The 17,469-nt window shown below is 43.5% G+C and overlaps 1 protein-coding gene and 1 long non-coding RNA gene across 3 annotated transcripts in view; one reads left to right on the forward strand and one right to left on the reverse strand.

The window, feature by feature from the left end:
- Positions 1-3,469: 3,469 nt before the first annotated feature.
- LOC135385986 (uncharacterized) lies at positions 3,470-5,141 on the forward strand. Its single transcript, XR_010420549.1, has 2 exons — positions 3,470-3,823; positions 4,942-5,141. It is a non-coding gene; the product is annotated as an uncharacterized LOC135385986 (long non-coding RNA).
- A 1,114-nt stretch (positions 5,142-6,255) lies between these two features.
- Positions 6,256-17,469, reverse strand: part of LOC135385985 (serine/threonine-protein kinase 11-interacting protein-like) — a 31,700-nt gene continuing 20,486 nt past the window's right edge. For both annotated transcript variants that reach the window (XM_064615656.1, XM_064615657.1), the window contains 7 exons: positions 16,880-16,944; positions 16,520-16,803; positions 14,103-14,200; positions 10,194-10,381; positions 9,346-9,522; positions 8,146-8,309; positions 6,256-6,727 (listed from right to left, as the gene is read on the reverse strand). In XM_064615656.1, the coding sequence (XP_064471726.1) occupies positions 6,545-6,727; positions 8,146-8,309; positions 9,346-9,522; positions 10,194-10,381; positions 14,103-14,200; positions 16,520-16,803; positions 16,880-16,944 (1,159 nt within the window). In that variant the 3' untranslated portion in view covers positions 6,256-6,544. The remainder of the gene's footprint in view (positions 6,728-8,145; positions 8,310-9,345; positions 9,523-10,193; positions 10,382-14,102; positions 14,201-16,519; positions 16,804-16,879; positions 16,945-17,469) is intronic.

The following is a 17,469-nucleotide window of genomic DNA, read 5'->3' on the forward strand; positions in this document are numbered from 1 at the left end:
GACAATCTTTTATTTTTACCCGAGAGACACGCAGCGATTTTTTTTTTTTTTTTTTGTCAGGCAGGGTCCACGAGGCTGCGGCCTTGCGCGCCCCACCTACGAGCACGCGACCTTCAACCTCTTCTTTGCTACAGGTCTCCCGCTGACGGAGAAATGAATGACCACACTGCGTGAGGTTGTTGTTGTGTCCCCAGAGCATCACCTTACGTTTATCCAATGGTCTCCCAGTTCCGTCAGGCTCATTCAAACTGTGGGAGAGTACATGAGTTGCCTGTGCGCCCTTGACGATACGCCCTTGACGGTACGCCCTTGCGCCCCAGTCCTCGAACATACCGACAAAGTAGTGAGAAGAAAGGAAGCGCTTCGTAAAGATCTTTGTCCAGTGGTAACATCGTAGCTTTTGTTTCAGGTTGCCACCAGTCCCCGAGGCAGTGTGAAAGTCACATCCTTTTCATTGGTAAAAGAACGTTGTGGAAGGTTCGCAAAGCGTAAAATGTGCCCATTGCGAGACCCCTGCAGGTGATGGATGCAACCATTGGATTAGCATTATCCGATAGGTTTAGATATGACCTTTCACGTGATATAAAGTGACTGGTTTCAAGCGCATGGGTGCCAAAATGATTACTGAAGACCACACCGAGGGTTTAATGTACCTACGGCTACCGGAAACGAGGGATTTTTGTTGTGCGTTGTTCTGTCGGAAATTTTGATTCCCACGGTGGCACTGACACAGCTCGTGGAGTGCGAACGTGTTATATTTGAGAGCAGCAACATAATGTCATCACAGCGGTCTTACGGGCTTTGTATATAGTACACGTCGTGGTTCCGAAATAACGCTACGGGGCATAAAACTAATTAAAGGTAGCATGCACAGCTTCGGAACTATCACTTATTGCGCCCAAGCTAAGAGACGGGTGGAACCAGGCGGCCACAAATTTGTATTCTCACGTGTTGTAACTTTCTGTCCCCTGTGGCCGTAGTTCTGCCTTCCTAATATTAACTCGCACGACAGCCTCATAGCGTGCGTATGTGCATTGCCTCAAGCCCATGTGCGGCGGGAGAATAGTGAATATGCGCACGTGCATACGCACACTTCGTGCGTGCGACGCCCATGAAAGTGCGTAATAGCAAGTTCAAGGCGCCCACGAAAGTATTGCCCTGTGTCTCCAAAGGAAAAAATAAACATACGTACCATAACTGCAAAAAAAGTACAGAGTGCAACATCTGGGCAATAATTTACAAAGCAAAGACTACGAAGCAAAGCGCGCTCGTAAACATACGAGGAGCGCCTTTGTGTGGAAAAATCGCTCCACGAAAAGGTAGCCCAGCGTCTCAATCCAGCGCAAAGTACAGGCATAATTCTGCCCCTGTGGAATAAATCGTGAAAAATATTCTGGCGTTTTAGAAATAATTAAGATCGAACATGCAAAATTTTCGCGTACTACTCGTGGTTTTGTGAAACAATATAGGCGGACGAAAAATACGCTTGAACCCAGTCACTTTATATCATGTGAAAGGTCCTGTAAAGCTTTCGGATGATACTAATCCAATGGTGGCTGCCATCATCTGCAGGGGTCTCGCAATGGGCACATTTTAAGTTTTTCGAAACTTCCACAACGTTCTTTTACCAATCAAAAGGATGTGACTTTCACACTGCCTGGGAGACTAGCGGCAACCTGAAACAAAAGCTACGATGTTACCACTGGATAAAGATCTTTACGAAACGCTTCGTTTCTTCTCACTACTTTGTAGGTATGTTCGCGGACTGGGGCTTCGTCAAGGGCGCACAGGCAACTCATGTACTCTCCCACGGTTTGAATGAGCCTGACGGAACTGGGAGACGATTGGGTAAACGTAAAGTAATGCTCTGGGGATACTACAACAAGCTCACGCAGTGCGGTCATTGATTACTACGTCATCGGAAGACCTGTAGCAAAGAAGAGGTTGAAGGTCGCGTGCTCGTAAGTGGGGCGCGCAAGGCTGCAACCTCGTGGACTCTGCCTGAAAAAAAAAAAAAAAAAAATTGCTGCGCGTCTCTCGTGTAAAAATAAAAGATTGTCTCACTTGGCGTCTAAAGTAGAAGCATGACGCCACCTTTTGAAAAATAATCAAGGAAATCGAAGATGGCATTTTTCAGAAAATTTAGATGCAACATTGGCAATTTTCGCCTACCATGTGCGATTCTCGAGCTAATAACACAGAAAGCACTAGACTCAGAAAAATGAACTTTATACAGCACCAAAGTTCTTTCAACGTCCTATCGAATGGCACTAAGCTCGATGTCCTCAGATGTTCCGTCATGAAGCAAATAGGTAACAAAGTTTGGCCTTTTTGAACGTTTACGCCAAGTTTGGCATTTTTTAACATAAAATCTGTGGCCCTCAGAATTCTGTGGGTGGCTGTCGACAGTGTCTATGGTGCAGCCTACAATCACAAAAAACCTTCAGTTCCTAGGCAAAAAATCAGCTGTGCAAGATCCCGTCAAAGTCGGTCCAGAAGAAAGCGCGCTCAAGCAGCCTCAGATGTCCTTTTCTCCCACGCGGAAACTACTCCACGCACGAGCGTCGCAGGTGGCGCGATTTGCGTCGTTTGAGCTGTCATCTAACATATATTTTTTCTAGGCGAATTAAATAATACGACTTTCATACGTTGTTCGATTTAAAATGAAACTGCCCTGATGCTAATAGTAGCCCATCCCTCGCTCGAAATCGAAACCGAAACTCACGTGTCAAAGCCGTTTAGAATTTATTTGTTGGCAAAGTCACACGTGCATACGAATATTTGCAAGATTTAGACAAAAATTACACAACGCAAACTGAATTGCACTGATTTTGTGCTGTATCTATTCAGCTTGCTATGGTTTGCATGCACAACTGCACAACAAGATTGTGGAAAATTTTGGGCCGGCGCATGGTAGCCGCCATACTGGCCATGGTGGCCGGGGCATGCTTGTAGCCGTAGGCTTTTTGTGTTCCGGATTCGCTGCAGTCTTTTGTGTCGTCCATCACCACATCTAATTTCACGAAGATGAATGTCAGGTGGGTTTTTGCGTTATCTTGGTTTCGGATAGATACGTTCGATGACGGACAGAATAAGCCGCTAAGCGAAGCCAGCCAAGCCATAGCCAGTACGTAGCCTCCGGCCGGCCAAGCGGTGACGGCTGAGCGAAAGCCGAAACGCTTCACTGATAGTACTCTGTGATTTTAGTTTTCTGTGAACTGATCTGTGTTGTTAACCTCAGTAATGGTCGATTTGACGGGAGGAGGACCTGAAGGGCCAATTGAGCACGGATTTAATAACTGGGTGTTCGTATTGCCAGGAATTGTCACCGTAACACTAATAAGTAAGTGTCAATGACGTGGTCTCTTCCCACACAGAGTTCGCATCCAAGTGGTAGTTCTGCCGGAATCAGTTCCTGTTACAGAAATCTGCGTGCACATGTTGACATACAACACTCAGCTTGAATCCAGTAGCACTTGCTCGATCTGCCAGTCGTTGTGTTACAATGCCTCGAGACAGAAAGTAGAATAAAAGCAGGTAAAAAGTACACGAAGGCATCCCGCAAGTTTGTACAAACAGTGCGATTGGCTTGCCGGTTCGAGACTTGTCTAGATCTAAACATTCAAGATACCAGCGCTCTACTTGACCTCGAGTACGTGCTGACCCAACTGGCCAGACAACTTAGCGCGATAAACTAGATCAGTTGAGGCTCCACGTGGAACCTCCTCGTAGACACGCTGGTCGTCCAGTCAGGCGGTCGCTTGCGTGAGCACAAGTATGGTTTTCTACGCGCTCGTTACGTTGGTTCCCGTTACTGTCCTTGGTAAGTCGCTTGGAGTAGTACTCGCATTGAATGCTGTTGCCACATGAGTGCGCGCGCCTTGATCATTCAGTATTTCAGCTCACAACTTTGCGATGAACAGGAGCACAGCTGCTCCAACTCTATATAGCCTTGCGTTACCTACCTGTGCACTGCTGACGAAGGCCCAATAAGGCCGAAATAGCTGCCCAGTGCCGGTATGAGTTACACGTTTGAGTTACAATCTCACACCTTAGTTTTTAGCATCATGTTTTTGGAGCCATAATTCCAAACGTGTGTACTGCAGTTCAAAACGAAAGGAAGACACAGTCCAGAGGGGGTAATAATAAGGTAGGATGAAGTGCAGACCCTGTATGACAGCTTGAACCTAAAGTTTTTTTAGGTGCTTCGTACTTTGTATCTTCACGTTTATACTGCACTACAGAATGAAGAGAAGTCTGCAGTATGCTAATTTGCAGGTGCTGTCACACAGATGTGGAAGTTAGTGTTTTAATTAACTCTTGATGGTGTGTACCATTTCAGAATCTCTGCTCTTTAAGTGCGTTAAGTAATTTTTGGCTCAGTACATGTTGGAGAGAAGCCCTTTTACAAACCTGTAAGGAGGTCAAACACTCAGACAACCCATTCAAGTGACCCAGTATTGGTTATGTAAAACAAAATACTTTGTGATAGTACAAGGCACACTCATACCAGACAAACTCGGGAATATGTGACATGACATTCCCTCAACATTTTTTTTTTACATAAAATAATACATTTCAATTTACATCCATAGATATGCTTGTAGAATCTATAGGTTCCAAGTGAACTACACCATCACATTCTGTATTGATTCCAATTTGCTCGACTTGCAAAATTTGACACACTTCAGGGTTATATAAGACAGATGCATCATCCACATTGGGTTTATGGTGGTAAAGTCCCCATGCTGGCCAATGTGCTGGCAGAAAACTGTGCGCAGTAACAGAAGTCAAATAGGACTGCAGTATAAGCCATCTGCAGTATTGCTGCTTGTGTGTCCTGCCTACTTCCATGTACATGCAAGTGACACACGTATGTAAGAATGGCTCAGTGCAGATTTCTTAGAAAACACCAGGTGTAGCAGATGCTATCCATTGCAGGCTTCTTTGCCTATAAGCTCGTTCAGAGCCTTCGGGACAAGGAGAAGCGCAAAGAAGATAAGAAGAAGCAGAAGCAGCAGAAGAAAGAAGTGAAAAAGAAGAGCAAGTGATGGCACATACCTACTTCAGCCTTCTACTGCCATGCAGACTCTCTTGCAGAAACTCACAAGTATCACCGCCTAACCGGACAACACCGTCAACTCATCACTTCCGCTGGAACTTATATCTGGCCACGTAATGGAATCGGACGAATATTGGATTGCGTTGTATGCAGTTTAGAGATGTGTTCCCTTTATCATGCTTCTATTCTCTGTACATTCCACTTTATGTAAATTGCTTGGGAACAGATTTTGACACGTATGAAAGTGGTTTTATTGTTGGAAGGATGCCTGTTTGGAATTTTTTCAGATGTGGGAATGCAAATATATTAAAGTATTTATTGACTTGACAAATAAAAGGAACTTGAATATTTGGTATTTTGAGAAACTTTTCCTCGTTAGCTTATAAATATGATCCTAGAAATAGGGCTGACAGCAGGCACAACAACCCTGGACTACTGCAATACAGTGTGCTACGTTTATTTATTTGTACCCCTTACAGATGTACTATATGTCAACTTATGGAGCAGAAGTGCTGCTTCCCCAAGCAAACAGACAGTCACAAATTATTCTACAGATTTCTCCTGAGGTTTGGAGCTGCAGCCTTATTCGACTGCTTAGAAAGAGAAATTGTTTGAAAAAAAAATAGTTATGATTAGGTGCACAATGAGTACGATCTATTGCGAACAGTCTGGGGCCGATGGAAATACTGGCATTTTATGAAAAGGTGATAGTCTTGTGGACCGTCCTGTATGCCCATTAGTGCGAAACAGAGGATATATTTAGGTAATAAAAAATGCCTATGCAATAAGTCACGTCAGTAAAGTGTGAAGAGCAAAAAGACTGGTCAAAAGCTTCAAATTACACTGATGCAATCACGTACCTACTGTGGCACAGCTATGGCTGCCAGAGTTGCACATGATATACACGTATTTAAAACTAAAACGTTTTGTGAGATTTTAGAAGTTTGGATCTGCTTAGTCTTAAGTCGTGTTAACTAAGTGAAAAGAAAAAAAAAAGTACCCCAACACCCAGGGCGCACTCGACAACAGTCTCAATGAGTCATCCCTGGGGGGAGACTCATTTTCTCATCGCAGTCAGTCTGACTGGGAGAAGGCCTATCATTTAGGGAAAGAAGAATTAGCAGACTGCATGTACTTTAGTTGTATGTACTTGAGTTTCAAATGTAGAGCGAAGAAGTATGCACGAGAGTAACTAATCATACAAAAATACACAGCACATTTATTAACATACTTGCGCCTTTACTCAACTCTTCCGAACAGGCCACCATGTTCCACTTCAAAAAGGGGCTGGCCAGCGCAAGCACAGTCCTGACACTCGCTCGGTTTCTCTTGTGGCACAGTTTTTTCAAAAACATAACGTGACTATATCACATTGCTTGCACTGGGAAGTTGGGAATGGATAGACAAAAAATGGTGATATTGCTAAGAATGCTGTTGAACAGATGGAGGTGTGCTTCACTTTCTGCAGAAATGCTGAGGATGCTAAGACATAAATATAAGAGGCATCTCAATGCCAAAGAGTTCTTCCCAGGGCACTCTTAATGTGTTCAGAAAGGTGTGAAGGGAAGCCTTGGTGGCAGTCCGTACAATCCACTTTGTTTCTACACCGTCTGCGTCTTCGTCAAGAAACGTGAGGGTAACAGTGACCAGGTCTTCGTGTAAGTGCTGCAGCAGAAACAGACACCATGTTTAGGAAGAAAACATACAAAAGGCACTGATGTAGAAATCGTATGTGGTGTTACTTAGTAGTAGTAGTAATAGTAGTAGTAGTAGTAGTAGTAGTAGTAGTAGTGGTAGTGGTAGTGGTAGTGGTAGTGGTAGTGGTAGTAGTAGAACAAAGTATGTGCCAATCGTAGGAAGTATTTTTGCGTCAAGTCTTGTCTTGGTAGCCATGTGGCTGACACAAAATCAGCCAAGCAGTTAAAAGAAAGATTTGCACCAGCAGTGCATGAACATTAGAGGCTCAAAATATGGGAGGAAAGCCTTGTGTTGCCCTTCCTTTATTCAGGGTCAAATATTTTGTTAAATTGCTTTCATGCAAATATCTAACAACTTTCTGCAGCTTGTCTTTCACGCCACCGTCTTCATAACTTGGTTGTATAGGCACATTCCGCAGTGCAGTTACATTCTATGATGTTTGGAAATCTAAATTTTGCACAAGGAAACAACGTGGGACATGAACCATATGTGGAGTCTTGTGTTTTAGGGTTTGTTGAATCTATATGAAGAGGACAACAATCTTCGCCTGCCCATGCACACGCCTTACACCTGATTCATTCCTTTTCCACTCCTTCCAATAAACCCATCGTTTACCAGTCTCTCTGCCTAGTCTTCCACAGGGTTAAACCCGTTTCTACCCCCCGATTTGCATCATCGTCACTTTGGGTAAACCCCGAGAACTGAACTTGCCAATATGCAAACTTGGCCACTTGTACAGGCTCAGGTGCTCTGCATATAAGCAGAGGACACCTTGTAGAGAAAAAAAAAAAACACACAAAAAAAAAACAACTGTAGCGGGTCATTTGTTGTAATAATTAGTTGGTCTTGGTTTACATATTTTGTCGCAGTGAAGCACAAAACGACGCTCTTCCATTCTCTTATCCACCAATTAATTACATTTTTACACCAATTAATTACGTCCTTTCGCACTTCACAGCGACCAGCCGCGACAAAAATATGTAAACCGAAATAAGTTACTGCAACAAATGACCCGCTTGAGTGGCAGATTTTTCTTGAAAAGGTGTCCACTGAAGGTCCCAAAAGGGGTAGTACCCTTTTTAATGCAAACCCGATGCGCACTGCTTCAGAAATTATGTTTTTTCATGAAACTCATATGAATTTTTATTTAAATAGCGCCTCCCACTCATTCACACGGTACGGAGCTTATAGGTCGTATCGGACAAATACTTGTAAAAAAGAATGTTCTTGGACTAGTACACGCGTACGCGAATTATTTAGCCTGGACATTTAACTGAGACACCCTGTATATAAACAGTGCCCACCAATCTAGAAAAGTGTTATTGAAATTACGTAAGTGCACGCTTAATTTCTATAAACTGTAAACATACCAACATCATTCTTACCATGGCAGTGAGATTGCTAATCCTCTGTGCTGAGAGAAACTTGTACTGAGTTCTGAACCTGCTGTGCACTTTCACATCTTTTATGTAATTTTCCCTTGCCAAACATATATCAGATTTGGTGACCACCAAAGATACAGGTTCCATTGCAGGTGTGTTCTTTGGGCCTGGCAAGAAGACAAAGCAAAACACTAAGAAACAGTTTCTAAGGGGTACTTGCAATCCAACAATTTATTCAAACACGTGTCTTGCATCGTTCACCACTAATTTGAGTAATGAGTCTAAAGAATGATGACGTAACCCTTTATTTAGAACACATAGTGCAATTGTGTACACACAAATTCGATATACCTGCAAGGAACATATTTGAAATCCTCTATGGGTGAGCATCTTTTATTCTTTATTGTTTCAGGTGACTGCATAATTTGATGACACAAGTATGTTAAAGCATAACCTTTTGCAAAAGAAAAAAAAAAAGATAGAATAGTTTGATGCAGTTTGATGGCTTTGCCAGCTGCACACAAGAAGTAATCGAGAAACATATGAAGCTGCGTTTAGAGGGAACAAAGTGAAAGCAGGCGAACTGGTGGTATTGGATATTCATACTTAGAACCCTGAGATTGTGTCGTGTGTGTCTTTTTCCCCATCAATTTCAGGGTTCTATGTGTGGAAAGCCACATTTGCCTCTATGAACCTTTTTTCCTTTGCTTTGATCAGCAAATGTGGAGTGCCTCAGAAGGTCAGATGTGTCAGGATGACCTCCGTTTGGGGCACTGCCGCCCACAGAACTAAAGCTTGCGTTGCTTCTTGCACCTCACCGTCATCACCGTCACAACTCCACCACAGATGTTTGGCAATCTTACGTTACCTTACTTAAGAACTGGGAACGTTCTGTAGCTCACATAACTTCAAAAGAGCTCCGAAAAATCAAGCCTGCTCTTGAGATTTGCATCATGCGTGCTACCAGCTGCACAACTATGTCATCAAAAAGTGACTAAGCCGGATGTTTTACACTGCTCTGCACCAAATAATAGGACCCGAACCATAGACTGTTAAACTGAAAAAAAAAAAAAAAAAAAAAAGAACGAAGGAACTAGTAGCCAAAAAATAATAATAATGCACAATTTAGCGTGTAAACACCAATATGCAATTTCCAATGTTGAAAAACAGAAAACACTAACAGGACCTTGATTTCAAGCTCACCTTTATCAGGACACCAGAACACCATAATGTACAACACCACTTCACCCTCTCTGCCAATATCACACGCAGACGACAGAGTATCGCCGAAAGGTAAAACTTCTTTCGCTAACTGTGCAAGGCTCTCATTCACAGTTGTTTCCATTTTTGGCATTGTCTTGACTACATCCTCTAGCCTCCCTAGATTTAAAAAAAAAAAAAAAAAATTAGCAACCTTGTAAAGTTTACATTTCATGAGGGGTATGCAATTATTTCAAAACTGAATTTTACATGGTACCCACTGAATTTTGGAACAATAATTCAAGGATCTTTCAAGGACCCTCTTGCCATCCATGGTTTTGTCAGGGATGTAAAACATAGTTTATGACAAGGGCTTCAATATTTCGCAAAAATATTTACGTATAAGCTACAGGTATCATATGAGACACAAGGAGACTGACAACTCCTGCGTGTCAAAGATAATAAGACAGAAAAGCAAATCGATTAATATAACGAAGGGCCCCATCAATTTCTTGATGCTTATTCCTAGTGCAAACAGTGCTAACTCCTGTGGTTTCGAAACTATAGTTCGACCCCAGAGAAGTGGAATTTGCACTAGCAGCTCCACGAGAACAAGAAAAAGATGCAAACTCAAGGGTTTTCAAGGACTGTGAAGTATTCCAGGGCTTTCCAGACCTTCGAAATAGAATTTTCAAATTCCAGGGTATTCAAGGGTTTCAAGGGCTAGTGAGACCCATGATTTTACATTATTTCACACAGAAATGGGTACAAAAGAATGCAGAACTATCCTACAATACTCTTCGTATCCTACAACAGTCATAATATAGCAGCAATACTTCACTCGTAATTACCTGTAAAGACCTGCAGAAAACAGTTGCAATGATCTGCATCTCTGAGAAGGCACAGCTGCCAAGGCACATTGCCTCTATCTGCGTGCCAACTCAGACGAAAGCCCTGGTTGCCCAGCATCGAGGAAATGCTCTTCAGACACGTCAGAGGACGATTTTCCAGCACTTGGAGCCATGATTCAGGACTATCACTTTATTTGGTGGCAGGAAGAGACATTTGTTACTGCTTGAAGCATGTGGTAGTATTACACAGCAACAGGCGATTTCAACATGACACTGAAGAGCTTAGCATGTGAAATGGCTTAGCTGGTTGGAATTTGTTGTAGAGATGTAAACAGAAACAATGCAAAAAGTACCCTGTTTTCTGGTGTATAATGTACATGAGAAGTGCCTCAAAGAGGCAGTGCATGTTATCTACTATCTACTGGTGCGCACTACACATCTAAGTTTTTCCCGGAATCGAAGATTCTCCGAGAATATTGTTCAACCTGTAGCCTTGTGTCTTGGTCTAGTTGCCTGACATAAGCATGAATCACATGTTCAAGTTCAAGTGCCATGTCACGAACAATTAAAAAAAAAATCGGGCCTTTTCGCAGCCCACATGCGAAGGAGTAACAGCGGTAGCTGTATCGTGCACGCGCAATAAGGCGAGATGAGGCTCACGGTTGTATTGTACACGCACATGTAGACAACTTTTTTTTTCTCTTAAAGGAGCTCTGAAAGCCATCTCAAAAATTTTCCGTTCCGAACGCGTCGTGGAAGCAGGTAAATTAACTTGATGATTAACACAAAAATTTTCTCTGTGCGCGATGTTTTTCGTAGAAAAAAAGACACTTGAACATCGCCGCGCGTGTTCCCACTCGACTCGCTCCTCCGGGTCAAACGAGGAGGAGAAAGAACAAAACGTCATTGGTGACGTAATAAAAGTGGTGCGAAAGCGGCGACCGCGCTTCTATCCGGGTCAGTGCTGACTGGTTTTCTTTTCTTTCTTTCCGTTTTCTTTCACCCTGCTTTCTCTTGTCAAGGGATCAATAAGGGAGGACCTCGATATTCATGGTTGTGAAACCCCCGTTCTCGAAATTCATGTTCTGGGAACAAGGAAAAGGGGAAATGCTACTTCGTAAGATGTTATGCCGCGATTAAGAACATAACATCACTATTTAACCACTCAAATTCAGGAATTTTCTATATGTGTTCAAGTCGCCTTAGCGAACGAAAGACACATTTAGAAGCCATTTGGCTTATTGCGGCATGTTGGTTGGTTAGTTGTGTGCTTGCAATATTATGGGTGGGTTAATCACAGTTTGCCGTTGGCAGTTTTCCGCGCGCAACATGTGCATTTTATAGTCAGCTAAAATTTACGCTAGTCACGTGTTGTTTCAGTGCACGCTGATATGTCGTCGGACGCAAACTTAACCAGCGTTGTCGGTCACTATATGGTGGATAAAACTGATGCACTATATGGTGACAAAACAAATGGCGCCGAGCACGGATGAACTCAAACTTGCGTGTCTGCGTCGTCCACATTTGTAGTCTGCATCGGCCAATTCTCGTTTAGCTCGATGGTTGGTAAGTTAATCATAAATTGTGGTGGTCTTATGACACTGCTTGGCTATGTTGGTGTGTAACTCAGGCAATGAATGTTCAACTCCTGATGCCACGATGTGCCGGCGACGGCATATTGCGATAGATTTCACTGGATTGTATCTGGCAACGTATGGGCAAGAACACTCCTCCAGCCGAATAAGGAATTAACTGAATGGCTAACAAAGTTGCTAGTCAAAGTGACGGGCACTAGTGATCATAGCGAATTAGTGATATAGCGTATATTGATATAATGACATAGCGGACGGAATTAGTGGTCATAGCCATGCAGCGATCATTTCGAGGCGTGAAGTGAAGCAGCGCTTAGTGCCGCACTGTGTTTATACGTATTGCCACCAACAACACAACAAGAAACAGTCACCACGATAACGAAGAGCACACAAAACACAGAAACGGACAGAACAGCGTTCAACTGGCACCTGAAGTTTATTTTCATAATCCACCTACTCCGGAAGGTCGCTTTAGGGAAAGCAAGGTCAAGCGGGGAGAGGTTGACCGATTTTTGGTTGACTTCGCTCGGGGAGTTCAATGAGGAGGCCTCTACAATCTCACGGTCTAACCTTGAACAGTATCTGTAGACCAGTCTTCGTTTCCTGTATCTGATAAACCAAAGAAAAAGCTAAAGAAACGTCTTCCACCGTTGCAGCGGGGTTCCAAGTGAAAAATAGCAGACGACGTTCTTCGAAACCAATCAGGGGCTCCACCTTTCTCACGTCAAAATGACGCAAGCGGCTCGACGGCTCGTTCCGGGTATTGCCACCGTTGCGCACGGTCGCGATTTTCAAAATCGAATTCTGGGATATTAATGCACCTGTTGATAGTATTACTTCGCATGGTGCATTTTAATATGCTTATTAAACAGTTGGTTTAAAAAAATGCTAGTGATTAAAGTGCTTTCCTAGCTCCTTTAAAGTTTTCCACACATTCTGCCGCAAACTGCCTGGCCAACAGTTGGTGGTGATGCATGTGTGCGGGCTCCACATCGGTGCAAAACCATAGCCCATCGCAAACGTCACAAACATGTCCAAACTTGTACCCCACACGGCTGCCATTTTTTTGCCACAGCCCCATCTTTTGTTAGCGATACAGCGTGGCCCCTGAAGACTTTTCATGCGTTCTCCGATTCGCTGCTCCGCCAACCAATGGCGTGCAGAGTTGGAAATCAGGATCTACGCCGTCCTTGAGAAACAAGTTCCCTCGATTATGAGTATACAAAGTGCGTTTAGGAAGCACTTTGATGCTGTCGATATGCTAGTTGTCCTCACTCATCTGAGAAGGCTGACATTGTTGAGAAGAAATGTGAGACAGAGAGTGGTCAAAAGAAGGAAGTTCACAATGACACCGACTCTGTCAGGTCAGAGTTTGAGTGCGTTGGGTAAACATTGTGCCCAAAACAAATGTCATAGCACATCCTTTTCCTGTTATTACTGTTGGCTGTAGGTAGAGCCCACAGTTTCCATGCACTAATGGCACCGGTATTTGCAGCTCTGTGGTATGCATTATGCATTGATTTTTAAAAATCCCACTAATTTTTGGCGGGTATCCTCTCTTCTCCTCAACACATGATAGGCCATTTGAAAAGTACCTGTTTCTCAACAGAACAACCCTATAGTATTCCAGTCAAACTGTGATTCAGTATTTCAGAGTCTTTAGGTTGCACCCCGCTGTTTGTACATGCTGTATAACTGTTACGCAGATATTCTTTTTATCTTCTATTTTGTCACGTACTATTATACGCACTTACTGCCCCCCCCCCCCCCCCCCCCTTAGGTAATGCGCGGTTAGAGCCTTCAAAGTAAATAACAGAAATGAAATGCACGGGAAAATATGGTAATTGCTCGCCTCAAATGTGGGGGTGCTTTAGCGATTACGTTGAATTATATACTGTAAGCTAATGCATTGGCAATGACTGTGTCTATGTCAGTGCTTCCCAAACTCTGCTAACCTGTGAGCCATCAAACATAAAATGTAGCGTTGCAGCCAGTGGCGATAGAGCCTATCCATCAGTCTGCCTGCATCTGCGCCATTTCGTCTGGCAGATACTCCCTCCCCCCCTTCAATAACACAGAGTCCCTAGTTTTACATCATCAAAGCCTTTCTTGCTCTTGTCTACGTTTCATGGCAGAGTTTCATGGTAGAAAGCGCTGACTAACATTCGAGAAATTATGTGGTATGGAAATATGTTGAATTAAAAACAGGTATGATCATTCTAATTCAAAAATTCACCCTCTCGGGTATTTTACCATATGGGAAATTACTACGGATGTTCTTGCCACTACAAGATAGTGGAAAACTAGAGCAACATACCTTTCTTCCCCAGCTATCTTGAAGAAATAAGCCCTCTTAGTGGACATGACAAAAAGCGCAGGCACTTCTTCTAATGTCGTAGACGGTACGAGAGACATCTGAAATGAAAAAACGAAAATGATATTCTCCAGGCAACCTTATCTGGAGGAGACAGTGATCTCCTTAATCTCGAATTTCATAAGAGCACCCGTTTTGTCTAAAGTGCCACTGCAGACTTTGACTGCAGACACTGACTTTGCGACATTGTCTGTCTCATCTTCTGTGTGTTGCATCGCGTCTGGCAACAGTATGTACCAACCTGCCCGGTCTTTGTTACAATGTTATGCAGACTAAAGCAATTATATTTATTATCTTTCATATAAAAACCAAGCTCACTCCAAGACTCAGCATGAAAAAAATATGAATGTCGTCGGTGAGCATCACGAGCAACAACATGTTCTCGAAAGAACCCGCAAGACTTCAAGCTTTTGATTTTCCAAGGGCAGGTGATGTCGCTGGGAGCTTTGGCATCTGTCTCCCACCAACAGTGCGTGTCTCAACCCTCCACCCCATGTAGGAAGACTGCCAGCAGGTTGTGGTGAGGAGACAAAAATATAGACCTCAGAGGGAAAAATTTTGCCAGACACATGGGTAGATAGTGCACCCCATGACTTTTTTTCTAAATTCTTCTCTTCTTCGCCTTTGCCTCATTTCCTGAGAATATTTTACATTACGCCCGCACATACGTCTCATAGTATGGCACGTATAATGTGGCTGTACTCCAAGAGAAAATGCTCCACACCTTTCCCTGCATACTACCACTGACCTGAAACTCCAATTTATGACTCTCCCATTGCACCAGTGTGTCCGAAGGTCTCAGTTTCAATTTTCACGCCCCCTCTTTATGGTGCTGCTGCGGTGCTCTGGGAGTGATGCTTGGCTGCGTGAGGCTTCTCCGGGCAGTGTGTCTACTGTACTGTAGCTTTCAAATTTCCTGACTTTTCCAGGTTTTCACTGACTATTTCAAGTGAATTCCCTGACCAAAACAAAAGGGAACTTGGTGCCTGCAGCTACGTTTCGATACAGACCCATACTACAACAGATCATTTATCGAGAAATTAGTAAGACTGCCCTGCTTTTCTGCCCCTGAGCATGTTGTATTGGCGAAGTGCTACTCGCGGCAACACTGCTGCGGCGTGGCTCCTCAACCACTCATCAGCACTCGCGATTCACTGCACATCGTGACGGCACTTGTCTGCGATTTTCCCTGACTTCAGTTGCCTTTTTAGCAAATTCCCTGACAATCCCATGACTTTTCCAGTCGCATCAAAATTCCCTGCAGTAGAACCTCTTTATAGTAACTCCTCTTGTAGTAAAACTCTGCTTATAGTAAACGAGAACTGCAGTCCCCATAGAATCCCATACATTCAATGGCACACCTGATATAATAAAACTCCTGATCTAGTAAAATTTCATCATGGTCCCAGAGAGTTTACTACAAAGGGGTTTTACTGTTACACACCGGTGTAAGTACTGTTACACACTGGTGTAATTCCCTGTTTTCCAGGTTTTCCAGGTTGGTAGACACCCTGCCGGGGAACTGTGGCGCCATCTGTGGGCTATTTTTTTTTACAAGTATACTGGTAATATCGCTGGAGGGTGAGCATCGCCTGTACTTCAAATGGCGGTGCAGAGAAGCCGAAGGAGCAGGGGGTGTCTCGCCTGCACCAACAGGCAACGCAGCATGCTCGGCTACAGAAAGGCACCAAACTCATGCGTGTTGGGTGTGACAAGGGCCTCTGCGTATAGCAGCGCATTCAAACTCTCATGAACTTTTGCAGACAAGTAGAAAAACACAAAACACACAAAACAAATTCTCTTATACATAACCCAAGCATAGGTCGGCAAATTCATTCATGATGGCCTTCACAGACCTCATTCACCATCACTTTATAGAGAATGATGTGATGTTGAATGAAGGGCTATGATGTGATTTGATGGTGAAGTTGACATTGAATGATGGGCTATTATGTGATGGACTCTGAAGTTGATGTTGAGTGATGGGCCTGTGATGTGATGGTTTATGATGGTGACGTGATGTGATGGGCTTTGTGGAAATCCGACCATATGTCCGACCATGATGTGATGTTGAATGAATTTTTAGGAAAATGCCGATCTATGAAACCAAGTGAATATATAACCATTACGACTATCAAAGCCTTATTGAATATTCATAGGAATATTTGACAGATAACTCTCTACAACTCATCAGGTGTGTACGTTGTTTATGAAGCCTCACCCATCTTGGCACGCAGTTGTAATTTTTGCCCTCTCTCCAAAGGGTTAATTTATGTTCAGGTATACTTCACTGGGTTAAGCACCTAGACTACTGGAACTTTCATGCAGTAGCAGACCACGATACAAGTGTACTAACTAACCTTCAAGGCACAAACAAAGTCTTCATCTTTAGCAAACATGCTAAGTTCCAGATAAAGCTTGATCCTGTGATCAAGCAGTGTGAAGGTCTCAGATGTCACCGTATCAAATTCATGAAGTATGTCCCATGGAGAGATGCTCTTTAAGTGTGCTGCTGATCCTGCGGATCCTGCACCGGACTTTCGGCCAAGCGTCACTTGACTTCGTGCACTCTCGAAGCTCGAGTCGGACAAAACAGGCTCCGCGTAGCACTGGCTCCCAGCTTTTTCTATACCACTGCAAACTCCTATGTTAACAGGAAGAGAATTAAGTGGATAAACAGGATGAATGGCAGACACAAAACGAAAGATATGTTAGCTTACCTTTTGTGTAGCCTGTGGGCTCATTGAGTATCTCTGTTACGGTCGGCAACACAACATTTGGTGGCCTAGAAATTTTAAAAATAAATAGTAGGGGTGTGCGAATATTCGAATTCTCGAATTCGAATCGAATATCAAACGCTCGAACTATTCGATTCGCGAATCGAATATCCAATATTCGATTTTTCGAATATTCGACTATTCCACGAATACGAGCGACACAACCCGAAAGTGGGCTTCACCTGATGCTTCCGTGCATGAGGTGAAGCCTCCTTTACAAAATTGCCCTTGCTGCAGGACCAACACAGGCCGGACGGTGTTTAGTTTAAGATAACGTTATCCAAAGTTAGTTTTGTAGACATCGTCTGTGGAAGGGGTGGCGCCCCTCCCACATGCAGTTAGCGGTGCCGACGAGGGACTTTGATTTGATGTCTGTGAGGTTGCCTTTAAAAAGTTAGGACTCTCGAATAATGACTACATCCCACGAACAAGAAGGGTGTCTCAAAGATGTCCTTTACATCTAAAATTTCAGTAGTGCAACTTCCTAGGATGAGTGCAAAGAAACTAAAGGGTGTTCATGGCAAAGCTGAGGC

Source organism: Ornithodoros turicata, chromosome 2 (genome assembly GCF_037126465.1).
Source record: "Ornithodoros turicata isolate Travis chromosome 2, ASM3712646v1, whole genome shotgun sequence".
Classification (NCBI taxonomy): domain Eukaryota; kingdom Metazoa; phylum Arthropoda; class Arachnida; order Ixodida; family Argasidae; genus Ornithodoros; species Ornithodoros turicata.